Source organism: Hippichthys cyanospilos, chromosome 22 (assembly GCF_059441005.1).
Source record: "Hippichthys cyanospilos isolate Australia breed blue-spotted pipefish chromosome 22, RoL_Hcya_1.0, whole genome shotgun sequence".
In the NCBI taxonomy this organism is placed as follows: Eukaryota; Metazoa; Chordata; class Actinopteri; order Syngnathiformes; family Syngnathidae; genus Hippichthys; species Hippichthys cyanospilos.
This window is the reverse complement of record NC_142390.1, coordinates 5,118,941-5,133,370: the sequence shown is the minus strand read 5'-3', so window position 1 is coordinate 5,133,370 and position 14,430 is coordinate 5,118,941. Positions and strand designations below refer to the sequence as shown.

The window sequence follows — 14,430 nt, the reverse complement described above, 5'->3', positions numbered from 1 at the left end:
GCCGTGCCCGATGCGCGCGCACCTGTCTTTCCTCTGATTTTATGATGACGTCTGATTTTTATTTTATTATGAAATTAAAGTATCACATATATGTGCTTTATCTTACTTTCATTTCGTCGCTGGTATAGAAATAATTATTTTTAATCATTAAACGCAGTGCAACACGCGTACAATGTCGCCATTGCGTGTATTTTATAACATGATTAAAAAAAAAACACAAAAAATAAAATACATCCTTCAAACCAGATGTGCTGTTTAATAATTCCTTGCAACACATGTTTTGGTAGTCAAATTTGGCTCGTTGGGGAAATAAATGAACCCAAATTAGACTAAATTGTAAACGTAGATCACTGCTCCTAATAATATTTGGGCTAGCAGACACTTTTATCTGCTTTTTGCTTTCCTTTTTTATTAACATTATGCGTTGGATGCCTGCGTGAAGCGCAGCGTGCCAAAATCCCGAACCCAAAGCAGCTCTTACGTAACCCTATACACAAGAGCGTTTTTTTTTTTATACGGGAGAGCGCAAAAGTACGTTTTTATTATGAAAAAACAAAACTAGTCCAATCAGCATTGGGTATGATCTAACGCATTCATACAGGTGTTCTTTAGCATTTATTTACACATCCCTAAGGTTGAGTTAGGACACTCAAGTACACTTTGACGCATAGGTTTTCATTGTTTTTTATTTTATATGCTTCATATGTGACAATACCCTCAAAGGAAACGCAGTGGCCATGAACTGATTGTGACCCAAATGAAGATAAACGCAATAGAAAAAAGGTGGATAGTAGCTTTGTGTAACTAATATTGAATACGTGCAGCAACATAAATCCCAAAGTGTTATATGACTGCTAATTTTTTTTATACACTTGCATAATCTGATGCGCAACGTACATCTTCTGCGATGTGGCGAATGCAAGATGTATGGTTAAACCTCTGTAGAATTCCCTTTGACATCACAACGTTGGCGAGGATGTCCTCACAGTTTCCATGCAGCGAAATTCCCTCCCCCACAAACTAAGCGCAGCTCCTCGCGCATGCGCACTTGCGTCACTGCATCGGGTGGCTTTTCAGAGGCGCAGCAAAGCAGAAATCTTTTTATTAATATTATTTTACATTTTCTTATTATGCCCGACGTAAAGATAGCCGGGGAGCGTCTCGAAAAGTCGTCCGCTTCGAGCCAGCGTCAAGGCGGAGGACACGAGCGAAACGGCACGAGGATCAAACTTGTGAATGAATCACCGGCGTGCACCCGATACTGCCAACGATGATGGCAGTAAAGACAGTCAACGTGAATTAAAAATCCAAAAATGCTGTTTTTTGTTGTAGTCTCTGTATGTGAGGAGCTGTTTCCTTGCGATGACATCATGCGGTTAGTATTCAAGTGGGCGGGCTATGAGCTGTGAGGGGAGAGGGGCGCAGCCGGAGAGGCAACCCGGCGCCATTAGCCACAAATGTCGCAGCGACGCACATCCACTTCAAAGCCGTCCTTTGTACGCCGTATGGGGACCAATCGACGTCACTGTGTATCATTCACGCGTTTCGGCAGTCGGATTAAATGTATCGGGCGTCTAAGGAGGTTATTTCCGTTGTTCTTCTCACTCGAGTCTCGCCGTCGGTGGGAAACAAGATGGCGCCGACGCCTGGTTTGAGCGAGGTGGTAGTGCGCGGCAGGGCGGAGGCGCGGGCATGCGCAGTGGCGACCGACTGTCTTATTTCCTGTTTTGTGCTAAACCAGAATCAAGACACAAGCGTTCGTGATTCCTGTTGCGGTACTTTTCCACGCCAATTGGGTAGTCTTTGATGACACAATTTGGCTTTATGTATTTTTTTGGGCGAGCACAATCGAAGCTTGATATACAGAACATCAAAGCAACCACACTTTTTTGTATGACGTTAAACTGACACACAGATCAGTTATGTATACAATGCAAGTCAAAATAAATAGGACATAATCCGTCAGTGACGTGTTGAACATTTGCCCCATGACCCCATCTAGTGGAGAAAAAAAGAATATACGTGGATTTCTCTGTCGAGATGGTATCGTTTACTCACTATTAACTTTTCAAATACAGTGCATTCGCATTTAAGATTTACATCAGTTTCCTTCTTAACTTTCACGTAAGTAAATTCTTTTTTGAATATATTGTAACAATCATATTTTAAGGGTCATTTTCAGAATCGGAGGACAATTATCTAGTTGTTACTGCTGTCTATGTAAATAAGAGGTGGAATGAAACAAAGTATTTTCTAAAAATATGACAAATAAAAGAGATGACATACCTTTTCTTGAAGCCATTCTTTTGTAAAACGGTTTGATGTCAAATTCATCTTAAGTGATTCATTGCGTTCTTCTATCACGCTAAATTCAATTTGAACTGTTTCATTTGAGGTTAGTATTTTGCAAGTGGATTATTTAAAATTCGATGCGTGGGATGTAAAATGTCCTCCAATTCTGGAGTGATCGTTAAGCACAGACAACATAGACAAATAGAGATTTTTTTTTTTAAAAGAAGAAGGCAAAATGGAAAAACGTGTGTCCTTATTGTATGAAGGCCAAAGTGAGCAATGACCTTCAGACAGAAATCGGTGTTTTCCCAAAGATTCATGGTTGCTCATTTTCCTTGAAAAATCCACATTCAATCACAATAAAAACCTTAGACATGTGTCTGGTTCAGATGCCTGGAGGGTCTTGCTTTCAACAAAAATGGTTATCTTTCAAAAATGTGCATGAGGTGGTCACAACAGTACAACACGGGAAAGGAAAGCCCACGGCATAGATGTTGTTTTGCATTATATTCACTAGAGGGCGCAAATGCTAATTTTCTCATTCAGCCAATCGGCGCACGACGACAAACGTGACCACCCCTTGTCCAATCAGCGGCGTTAACGTTGGGTGGCCCGTTGACTCGGGAAGGTGACTTCTCGGCGAGATCCTGCTTTTTGTTGATTTTAAAACGCGTATGCTGTAAAATAGCTATTATTTGCCGCCATGTCGTCTTTTGGGAGGATGTTCGGCGTCCTCCGGGGTGGCACTCGGCTCATTAGACGCGGTCCGCAAAGGATAATGACTAGAAAGTACGTCGCTAGCATCTCATGCTACTATGCTAACGACTTGTTAGGCTGACCTGTTTTGTGTTGATATCTTCAGAGCAGGCGATGGACCGCACATCGAGGCCCAGTACAGGCAATATCCCCAACTCACCAAAAAGCAGAAGTTCGATGCGGAGCTGATTAGCGGTGCCATGTGGTTCTGGATCCTCTGGCACATGTGGCACGACCCCGATGCGGTCCTGGTAAGCGATCAAATATTAGATCCGAGCACAGCCTCCTAGCGGTTTTGACAAGAATGCTAACGTGGTGCCTGTTCCTGCTTCAGGGTCATTTTCCTTGGCCTGATCCCTCCCAGTGGACAGACGAGGAGCTTGGAATTCCAGCAGATGACGAGGAATAAGGTAGACTCAGCACACAAAATATGTCTTAATATTTCACGTTCTTACCTCGTTTTGTTATTTTGCAGCTCATCCGGAGTGGTCACCTCGCAAGTATTCCCTAAAAGTTGTTGTACATACAATAAATTAACAATCTTTGTCATTTGCTATCAATGAGCCTCGCCATTTGATTTTACTTTTTATTTACACTTTTATTTTTGCAACGCAGAAACAAAAAAAATGCATCAACAGTGTCTCAGCTTGCCAGTGTTTTGTATCTCTTGTTCAGGACGTAAGCAATTCGGGAACCAACACACTTAATAAAAAAAAAGATGGCCCAGGATGCAATAACCCTCGGGCATGAACAGGAAAAAAATAGTGGTGGCGGCTAGGTGAACAACTACAAAAACGAGCGCCAAAAGTCACTCGCCCGTCGTGTGCGTGTCAACCTGAGCAGAGCTTAAAGCTACTTGGCATCTTTTTCGGATTAACACTGAGCATTTTTAAAAGAGGGCAAAGCAGAAAACGCAAAGGTGAGAACATCCGCGTCTGCGCTTGTGACGTGGCTGCTAAGGTTCTGTTCATGGCATCATTCCCTGAGAGTCAACAACTACAAAAATCAGCACCATTTGGTGCACCTCGCAACCTCCCGGCACCGCGCTGGCTCAGAATGCTGAGTGGCACGAGGGGATCGAGGATTGAAAACAAGAAAAACAAACCCGTTGTAATCACACGCGGCCTAGGAAAACAAAAATCGCCCCCAACCAAAACAAACAAAAACATTAGCTACTGGGAGAATTGATAAATCAGCTGCTACACGACGAGCACACCAACGAAAATACGCCACATTTACAGATAAACAACCTCCAAAATATAATTAAATTGTATCTCTTCATTAATAAATACATAAAAAATCACAGATAAAAGGAGAAATAAATTAAGCAGAATGTCCATGAGCTTTTTTTTTTTTGTGTGTGAAAGATTCCTATTCAAACTAATAGGGGGGAAAGCTTGGGAAAAAGCCAAGCGTGGGGGGGGGGGGGCTGCCACCCTTGAGTTCTTTATTGCTGGTGAGTCTTACAAAGCATGAGCACCGTTTTTGAAATCTGCCACCCAAAGGGGTGAAAAAAAACATCAACCAGGCATTCAAAAGTTGTTTGGTAAATCTCATTGTCATCCTCCGTTTTAATGCCCTTCAGCGGCCACCATTTTGTTTTGTTAGTGTGCTTGTTGCGGAAGTGGCGCGCGACCCTTTGTCGTCTGTCCTCTTCCATCATTTCATTTTCCCCAAAAAAAAAAAAAAAAAAAAAGCACAAGTGTCCTCAGACTTAAAAAAACAAAAACAAAAACTCACTCAGACAAAAACACGACTGTGTCTGTTGATTTTCAAAATCTTGCCCAGTCTCTGCTTGGCGGTGGCCATGCCTTTTTTGGGACGTTTGCCTGACAAACAAACAAAGAAAAATCATCAAGACCAGAAAGTCCAACACAGATCAGCAAAAAGCACATCTAAAAAATGTCTATGCCGTTTCACATATGACTTAAATTGTAATTACCAATACTAAACACTAGGTGGTAGCAAAGTATTATTTTGGCTCTCTATTCTCCTCAGGTAAAGTTTCCAAAAAGCCAAATAGCAAATCCAAGTTGAACGTCAAACCTTTGGTGGCTTGATTGCTGACAGGAGGGGGGTTGGGGGCGTGCCTCTTGGAGGGGTGCAGGGGCGGTGACATGTCGGGGTCACAGTACTGGTAGTCATGCTCCGGGCTAGGCAAGCCCTGATTGTCCCAGGCCTCGCTGCTGTTGCCCTGGCTGTCCATGGGGCTGGCGTCCCCTTGATGATGGGGCCCCGGGCCCCGCTGCCCCGCGGGCTCAGAGGACCACCAGGCCTCCCCGGGCGAGGGCGCCTTCTCCGGCTTGGCGGGGCACAGCAGGCCGGCCATGGACAACATCCCCTGAATGGCTTCTTCCGTGCTGGGTGAGGTAGGACGTTCTCTGGGGGGGGGGGAGACCACAAAATCATTTACTTGCACGGATGCCCAAATATGGTTCTCTTTCCTGTTCTCACCGTTTGAGCGGTTTCTGACCAGACTGCTCTAAGTCGATGGTGTGTCCTTTCTGCCTTTGCTCCTCTTCTTCGGAGTCTTCGTCAGAAGACGACGACAGCGGCGACACTTTGCGCTGCACACACAAGAGACTTTTAGCCCTGAGCCCTTTTGTCCTTTTCGAGCCCCCGTATGTCTGAATGTGACATTTTCGCACCTGCGTGGGGGCATCGCTGTCCGAATCCTCGTCTGACGCGCACGAGTGTCTTGACGCTTCTTCCCTGAGTTCGTTCTTCACTCTCTCCACACCCGCTGCAGAAAAAAAAAAAACGCCAAATCAAAGACATGAATATGAGACGACGACCGGGCATTAAACGTGACTCACCGCGATTTTTGTGGGCGTCGGCGCCGGGCCCTCGATGGCTCCTGTCTGATTTGACGTCGACGCTCTTGTTGGCGGGATGCCTCTCGGATTCCGCTTTGATCAGGCAGGTAACGGGCCGCCTCATATCCCTGAATGTGCATGTGGAGAAAATAGGGCCCTATGATTTTTTTTTTCCTCCTCTAGATGGTGCTTTTGCTTTAAAGACAAAATCTAATGCAATGGAATAGATTTCTCCTCCTCCTTTAAACCTCGAGGAGCAATAAAAAATTCTCAAGTTTTGGAGGCTTCTTTGCTATCTCCAAACACAGTAATGAAAAAAAAAAAAAAACAACAAAAAAAAACACCTGCAAAAATGCAATCACAAAATGGAAGCAAACTTACAGCAAGAAAATGCAAAAACAGTGACATTAAAACCGCTGCAAAAGAAAAAGAAAAATGCCACGTTACACCACTAGGGGGTGGAAATGAGAGCTTTCACATTTGACACGCACTACTCCAGTTTTAATGTCACCAATAATTCCACCAAATGAGAAATGAACCCTCGTGGACATTAAAAACAAAAAAAAATTTAAAAATCCGAAAGGGAAAACTGACCGTATAATCCTGCCATTGACAAGCATGAGTCTGAGGTGGTTCTCCTCCAAGGACTCCGCTGCGGCGGCCGAGGCCGTCGACGCCTTGTTGAGCTTTCCGCGAACTTTGGCGCAGAACGCCGGATCCTGCCGAGAGCAAGTCACAGGTCAGATTCGTCAAAAGGATCATGGGGAGAAAAAAAAAAAAAAAAAAAAGGCTCTTCCTCCCTCACCTCCTCCAGGGGGCCCACCTCCAGCCTCCTCAGAACCTCCTGGGTGTGTCTCTCGAGGATGTCCAGATTGGACGGCGCCCGGGGTGTTTGCCGCTGTTGCTCCCGCTGCTCCCGCAGACGGCGGGCGGCGCGCCTGGCTTGCCGCCGCGCCTGGGACAGCCGCTCCAGGGCGGCGCGAGTGGACGGGCACCCATTGGATCCGCCGCAGGCGCTTCCCTGAGGTTTCAACGGCTTGACGCCGCCGGCGCCATTGCACGCGTCCTCCTAAAAAAGACACGTCCTTTTAAAACCGATTAACTAGCTCTTTGCAGAGGATAAAGAATAAACGCAGGTGGCCCTTGTTGTATTTTGTCTTCATCTCTACCTCCAGGTGTCGTATTTCCTTGGTGAGCTCCTTGATGAGATGGTTTGGCCTGATGTTGTCAGGAACTTCGCTGTTGGGTTGAGTCACCTGGAGAAGACGGAGAGGAAACCAAGTTTGTGACGGGCTATGGAGAAAATCACGGCGGTGAAAACTCACCTCTCTTTTTAACCACGTCTTGAGTGCGCAGATTAAAGCCTTCACGCCTTCTGTTAGGTACGTCGGAGGTGGACGCGTGTCTTCTCGGAGCTCTGGACAAGCCAAATCGAAAAAAAAAAACAACAACAACATTGAATGTTATGTTTCATGCGTTTTTCAACTCTCATTTTATTGACAAATTTACCTTTGAGTGTTTCCAGAAGATTCTTAGCCACATACCAACAGATGGCCTCAAAGTAGGGAAACTTGAAGAGGTCCGGCGTTTTCAGACGACGCTCCATTTCGTAACACCTGGCCGTAAACGAAATCACGAATCGTAAAAAAAAAATGACACGCGCTCTTTTGAGAGGCGTGTTGTTACCTGAGCTGCATGCCAATGTTGAGGTTGTGCAGGAAGTTGCCGCCGAACGCCATGCAGTCCTGAGAGGTGAGGACAGCGTGGATCCAGCCTGCAGGGGGCGCCACAGCAATTGATAACCGCTACTTGCGTAGTCAAAATGAGCCTGGCTGTGCCATTATCTTATCCAAACGCCTTTTTTTTTTATACCCTTTGACGCGAGAAAGCAGATTTGAGCGGGGGGGGGGGGGGGGGGGGGGTGAGTGACCCACTGACCCTCCCCACTGACTCTCCCTCCTACTTAATTCAAACCTCTCCACACCCACTCGGACAAAGACAGCCACTGAATACAATTCACGCAGTTAGCGCCGCTGACGTTCTTTGATTGACAGCTTTGCTCGTTTCACTGCTGGGAAGTCACGTCGTACAAATACGCAAGCAGCCAAAAGTTTGGGAACACCTTCATTCCATCAAGATGTAGAACAAAAGCTGTTATGGCAATAATTTCCACTTCTCTGGCATATTTATATTATAATAAAATAAACCCATATCCATTCAAAAAAAAAAAGCAAAAGACAACCAATGTAGTAGCGCACCTGTGGGGATGAGCAGCGTGGTTCCCTGCGGCACCACGCACTTGTAACACTTGTCCACTTTGTCCCCGAAGAAGACCTCGCTCTGATTGGTGGAGGAGCTCCAGGCCTCATACAGCGCCAGGTTGGCGGGCGTGGGCCTGATCAGGTAGAAGACCTTCTCACCCTGCCAGAGACAACAAAGTTGACTTTTTCTTTTCTGATGGGCGCCGCGACTCGTTCCTTGCGCCCCACTCACCCAGAGGACGTGGTACCAGACGGAGGTGCCGCCAAAGTCGATGTGGAAGTCGGTGTAGCTGTCCTTGACGCCCATCAGGCAGTACTTCTGCACAAACGGCTTGGGGAAAAACGAGTCGTCCGGCCAGTAGTTCTCCACCCAGGACATTTTCTGAGCCACGTCGGGCACCTCCACCAGCTTGGACATCCTCCACGGGAACAAAAACCATCGAATGAAGGGTCGCGCACCGCTTAGCCACGGCGGCCCGACGGGGATGCGGCGCTCACTTGGAGTCGGAGAACTCCAGGCTGATGAGGTTGAGGACTTTGGGCCGATGCGGGCTGGCGAAATACTTGATGAACTGGCTCAGCTTCATTTTGGTGTCGGCTTGCCGCGCCACGTCGATCACGTCGATCACTTTGTCGCCACCTGACGACGACGCGGCAGAAGATGCTCTTTCAAGCAGACTCTCAAGTGTGCCCGGAAGGCCCCCAAGGACAAGCGGGAGCAAAGGCGCATAGAGAATGGCATGCGGCGGCCATCTTTTGACACCCCGAGGCTAAACAAACGCAAGCGAAAGATGGAGGCGAACATCTGTGGCGCTACAAATCACACTGGGGCGACACACACTTCTGCAGCTGCTTGTTCAACTTTCTCTGCAAACACACTTTTTATTACCTTGCCACACTTTGCATGCACACACACACAAACACACACACGTGCGGGCCAGCTGGCCCGTGTCTGATAACAGACAACAGCTGGAATGCCAAAAACACAAAAGTGCCCGCGAGGAGTCGGGCGCCTCACTAAAAAGTTCTTCAAAGACTGAAGACACACCCATCACATAGACACTCATGTTTAAGTCATAATCATAATATAATAATAGAGATGTCATATTTAAAGCGTTAACAAACTTTAGTCAACTCTACTTGATTCCTGTGGCAGCTGAACTCTATTTTTTTCATAGGAATAATGAAAAACGTGATTAACCAGGCCAAATTGATATATAGATTTAGATATGCTTGCTATACTAATTGAAATCATCACTAGACTGCCAAATCGCGATGAACTGTATGCCAGAAAGTTGGGACACAATGCTGCGGAGAATTATTCCGCTCGAAGCAGAAGGACGTCTGTTCCCTCGAATAGTCAGCAACCACGTCAAGAACCAGGAAGCCTCGGAGGAGGAGGTTTGGCGGCTTGCCCAGATCTGGGCATCGTATGACAAGCTGTCGGACGTGAGCTTCAAGAAATGGAACACGACGCCCGAGTGTCTGCTCCTAACACCTGCGCTTAGCGTTGGCTAGCCGGCGGAGTGCGGGGAGGCATAATTGTGACCCCACAATCTTTGTAACAAAAGTCGACAAGCGGCGTGCTCCGGCCGAGCAGCTCCGAGAATTGCGTCTTACCTACGTACTGCTCCACGTCCCGCACGCCGAAAGTGGGCGGCGGCAGTTTGAGGCCCAGGCCCTCCATCTCGGTGACGGCGATGGGGTGGCGGAAGCCGGAGCGCTCCAGGTACTTAGGCGTCACCTGCTCGCCGCGCATGCGCATCACAACCTCCTCGCAGCTGCAAAAACCACAACGGTAGCACACAAGTCCCAAAATTGATCATGCTTGCCTGTTTTATTCGCGATTTATGACTGTATGAAATTTGTATAACTTTTCTTACAAGGATAAGATGGGAAGAGTTGCTGCAACGCAAATTTTTCCCCCCTCAATACCATGAAAGTTAATTCTTTAAAGTTATGAGTAAGGTTAAAGTTTTATGCTTTGATTTTAATGTATAATAAATAACACATTCTACATTAGTACTAGATATATTTCCAGTAATGGCTGCGCACCTGGGAAACGTTCTACTCTGCAGCTCCTTGACGAAGACGGGAGTGCCAGCTTGCACCGGCTTGGCCCCATCGTCGGGCTCGGTGTAATCGTGGCGGTGCCAGTTGTTCCGCCTTTTCACTGGGAACGCCCCACAAAGACACAGTCAAGCTATATCCTTTTTTTTCTTCTCAATAATAAGGAAGAGAAGCGGCAACGCTCACTCAGGGAGGGTCCGTGTAAGACGTCACAGTTGGGACAGTGGTAAACGTCAATATCGACAGCATGGTGCTCCTCCACATGCACGCAGCTGCAAAAAAAAAAACGCCATGTGAGCAAATATGCAAACTATAAATTGAGACTAAAGACATAAGCAAGATTGCACAAGTTGACGGTATTTTTTTTTCACTGGAACTTTAGAGAGCGGATTACACCATGAGGCAAGACGTCCTCACTTGACCTCGGACGCTAGTTGCGAATAGCTGCTTGCTCCCGCTTGCCTCCCCGAGTGCCTTCGGGCATTTTGATCAACACAAAATAAGATTAAGAGCGTCTCAGTCGCTGGTCCGAGCAGAAGATGGAGGCTGCTCCCGCTGTCGGCTTTCATCTACTTGCAGGGAAGTGTAAAGAGGAAATCCAAGCGCAGGGATCATTAAGTGCTCAGGAAGCGGAGGGCTCCTGTGAATTTGCGACATTTGTGGCGCACGGGTATGAGGATGTGTCCCCAAATGACTCCGGCCAGATGTGCTCGCTCCTCGTCAGCGCGTGACTTGGAAGGACACGTTAGCGGCGCTTGAGCTCATGTTTCCACCATGTGCTCGCTCGTGCGCAGGAAAGCATGACTCACACACACAGCCTTTTGTGCGCGCGCCAGGCAGCGACCTCGACTGACTTTTTCCCGCCGCGGCGGGAAAAAAGTGGAGGCCGGCTCCCGAGCGTCACCCATGCTGGGAGAGAAAATGGTGCGAGGGAAGTAAGTGGGCGCGAGTATTTCCTGCCTCCCACGGGACCATGACGACACGTTGCATCGCTCGCCACATCCACGGCATGTGATAACCTCCTGAAATTATCCCCGTTTCACCTGTGGGTATTCTCGGGGTATTCCCGTCCTCTCCCATTTGCTTCTTGCCGCTGATTGAAAATGACATCACATTTGCTATGGACTCAAATACCAACCAATCACAATGCTCCTGTTGTTTGCATTAGATTATGCAACGCTAGCAAGCTGAACCATCGTTGGTTATCAGTTTTAGTTGACAGCAAGGAGATGGGATAAAAAAAAATTAAAAAAAAAAAGAGTAGACAGGTATAACTTTCACAAACAACCCAGGCTAAACTTGGCTCCAAGATAGAAATTAGTCTGACGGTTGAGCGATATCACTTCCTATTAGCCTCTCATTTCATGGAGGGAGCACAAAAATCACTGGAGTATTAAAGAGGAAACAAACCAGATGGACATGTTTGGGTTTGTTATGCCTCGGCGGAGGTCTGATTGGCAAGCAGAACTGCGAGCGGAGCTGAGCGCCCGGCTTGGACCGCATCATCAGGGGCCTCCTTCCTGTGCGGCCGATTCATTAGCCGCCACTGGGAGAAGGCGTCATTGTCCTCTGCGGGGCACAAAAGGCCGGAGGCGGGCACTGCCATTATTTTAAGCTCCGAGTAAGCGCGCCGTGCGGGGGGGGAGGCGATTGGTCCACATTAGGGGGACCCGACCCACTTCATCTGACCTCTGGGCTCTGACTCCGGCGACCCCCATGCCTCGCTAATCAACGTCAACACGGCTTTTAACAGCGGCTGTACCTGCCTGAAACTGAAATGGATGATCCCAAGTGGCTCAACATACGTTCACTTAGTGTAAACACCGTTTTTCTTTAGCGCGGCCTCACATAATGGCCGTGACGTTGACAGCTTGCACGGCGAACTTGGCTCTGTGTCACGGCCATCAATCACCACCTCAGATCCGTCGTCACGCCCTCCCCGGCCTTAATTAGCCACCTAGTGTGACAGTTCTTTGCTGATGATTCCCAGGGCTCGCAAATGGACTTTTCAGAAATGCTAGGTACTTTTCAACATGCTACGTGGATAACAACGTGGACCGCAACAGCAGGCCTAAGGCAGAAGCAACTTTTGGATAGAACCTTGCTGGAGGGTGACAACTGCTTTCAACACCAAAATAAACACACGAGTGAGTAAAGATTGGAGAAGATGACACATTTCACATGGTCTTCAAATGTCAAGGTCAGAACTTCTAACGTTTTACCCAGTCGGCCCTCACTCGCAGATTCGGCGGCTTTTATGTCTTTTGGCAGCTCTCGACATGCCATTACGCAATCACTTTCGTCATTTCAAAGAAAATGCTTTTGTTTTCTCAAATTGTTGCCGCGGTGACACGCCCACAATCCGACACAACCCCGCCATGCAAAAAAGCGAGCCAACAGGCAACACAACAGATCCTGACGATGACATGTGACGCAATTGTTTTGAACCGCACAGGAGCATTAGGTGACCTCAACACCTGACACAATCTTTACAAGCTTGTGCCACTGAACTTGATAGTTGACACATGCAGGATAAAGTTGCGTAACAATGAGTCACGGGAAGCTCTGATAATATCGCGGGCACTCGACGTGACTAACGTGTGGAAGCTGAAGTTGCTGAGAAATGCACAACAAAAGGATGACTAAAAAGCTGGCTCATCCTAAATTATATGGCAAAAGGGGAAGATGGGGAGTAACGGGAAATAGCTTCAAGCTTAACTGGATGCAACCAAAATAAAAGGGGCTAGGGTATTTTTACACAGGATTAAACTTTATAAAGCATTTTACTTCGCAAAATTTTGTGTTTTACCTCATATATTAGCAATGCGTCAATTTATGAATCACAAATGAGGCCAAGGTAGAACTGTTTTTAATAATCAATGAAGTCCTAGACGCTCCTGATGTTCCACTTTCAGCCTCTAGGGGCTCCCTCGACCATGTGCCTCAAAAAGGGGATTTAAATGTCTCCAGCTGTCAATCAAAAGCGCCACCACAATAACAAGGTCCTTGTTCTCAAACTGCGCTTTTCAAGTCAAACGAAGGACTCGAAATGCAACACGATGAGGCCCAGCGTTCCAAATTCGTGTCAAAATCGGCTTCCAAATACGCATACGAGCGAGCCACGTTTAACAATGGAGGAAGTTGCTCGAGGAGCGTGCAAATGTAAATACGCTTTAAAGTACGCCGACATCGCCTGAAATAACCCCACTCGGACCGGGGCCCGTTTGGATGAAATAAACAGAAAAAAAGGAGGGCGAGAATCGATCGCTCATGAACGCAAACACGCCGTCTTTGTAGATGACGCTGATCTTGACTGACAACAGCACGACGATCCCGAATTAGGGAATTCAACTACTTGTCTCAAAGATCTCCTTTGACTCCAACTTCATTTTAGACAAAAGTCATACGCGGCACGCAAACAATGTCTTCTCCCTTGTTGTTCAATCGGGACAAAAATCCAACGAGGCTTCAAGGAAAAGCGAGCCCACTTTTTTCGCTCAACTCGCGTCAATAGACGATTTAAAGCCCCCGAAAGCTAAGCTAACCTAGCCACCGGTCCGCCGCTCGTAGAATGGTCGCTTTTCCCGGACAAACCCAGCACGTTTGTCCCATCAAACGGAGCTCGGGAGACGGGGGGGATCTTAGCGAACGTACCTGCCGTGGAACCAGTCCTTGCAGATGTCGCACTCGATCATAAACCGGCTCACGTCGTAGGGCTGCCGGCAGACACAGTACAGCGGGGCCGCCGCCATCTTGCTACTGTCCCCAAACAACGCAGGAATGATTGCGGGGCGGAGAGTCGGGTCCGGTGGCCGGAAATTGTCGGAGTGTAGCCGAGCGAACCCGAAGAAAGCCGAAAAGGGAACCCCTGTTGTGACGAAACAAAGAGATACAGTACTTTAAACTTTTTTTTACCAACAGAGGAACCACGAGCTTATGTCGCCATGATCACATATGTTTAAAAAAAAAAAAACTTCACAAAACGACATAATCACGATTCAAACTTCTTTGCAAACGTGTAGTACGAGAAGGAAAACACACAAAAAACATATCCACTTTATCATTCTTGCTTTGAAGAATTACTCAAAAATGTGACACGATTTACTTTTTAATTTTTTTACACAACCGCATCCTGCAACAATGCTATGCACGTTTCACTACTGTCCTCTTGTGGTATAAACCAGAACTACAACTGCATATGATCAAGGCCACAATAGAGGCCAATTGATGATTTT

At 47.2% G+C, this 14,430-nt stretch overlaps 2 protein-coding genes across 2 annotated transcripts; one reads left to right on the top strand and one right to left on the bottom strand.

Annotated features, from left to right (window-relative positions):
* Positions 1–2,880: 2,880 nt before the first annotated feature.
* On the top strand, positions 2,881–3,608 carry ndufb2 (NADH:ubiquinone oxidoreductase subunit B2). Its single transcript, XM_088406547.1, has 4 exons — positions 2,881–3,081; positions 3,155–3,299; positions 3,383–3,458; positions 3,524–3,608. The coding sequence occupies exons 1-3, from the start codon at positions 2,996–2,998 to the stop codon at positions 3,455–3,457; spliced, it is 306 nt and encodes a 101-aa protein (XP_088262673.1). The 5' UTR covers positions 2,881–2,995; the 3' UTR covers position 3,458; positions 3,524–3,608.
* Positions 3,609–3,620: 12 nt separating this feature from the next.
* On the bottom strand, positions 3,621–14,018 carry kdm7aa (lysine (K)-specific demethylase 7Aa). Its single transcript, XM_088406543.1, has 18 exons — positions 13,850–14,018; positions 10,382–10,467; positions 10,181–10,298; positions 9,746–9,906; positions 8,624–8,765; positions 8,358–8,544; positions 8,123–8,285; positions 7,551–7,638; positions 7,374–7,480; positions 7,190–7,281; positions 7,034–7,120; positions 6,670–6,933; positions 6,459–6,583; positions 5,865–5,992; positions 5,697–5,791; positions 5,503–5,615; positions 5,095–5,429; positions 3,621–4,877 (listed from the first exon to the last, which is right to left on the bottom strand). The coding sequence occupies exons 1-18, from the start codon at positions 13,945–13,947 to the stop codon at positions 4,789–4,791; spliced, it is 2,478 nt and encodes an 825-aa protein (XP_088262669.1). The 5' UTR covers positions 13,948–14,018; the 3' UTR covers positions 3,621–4,788.
* Between the last annotated feature and the right edge of the window lie 412 nt (positions 14,019–14,430).

Excerpts from the sequence above, each read along its gene's own strand:
- ndufb2 (XM_088406547.1), top strand. The coding sequence starts at position 2,996 with ATGTCGTCTTTTGGGAGGATGTTCGGCGTCCTCCGGGGTGGCACTCGG. Across the intron at positions 3,082-3,154 it reads CAAAGGATAATGACTAGAAA|AGCAGGCGATGGACCGCACA; the intron begins GTACGTCGCTAG and ends TGATATCTTCAG. Across the intron at positions 3,300-3,382 it reads ACGACCCCGATGCGGTCCTG|GGTCATTTTCCTTGGCCTGA; the intron begins GTAAGCGATCAA and ends TTCCTGCTTCAG.
- kdm7aa (XM_088406543.1), bottom strand. The coding sequence starts at position 13,947 with ATGGCGGCGGCCCCGCTGTACTGTGTCTGCCGGCAGCCCTACGACGTG. Across the intron at positions 6,934-7,033 it reads AGGAAATACGACACCTGGAG|GAGGACGCGTGCAATGGCGC; the intron begins GTAGAGATGAAG and ends TGTCTTTTTTAG. Across the intron at positions 6,584-6,669 it reads AGGTGGGCCCCCTGGAGGAG|GATCCGGCGTTCTGCGCCAA; the intron begins GTGAGGGAGGAA and ends TGCTCTCGGCAG.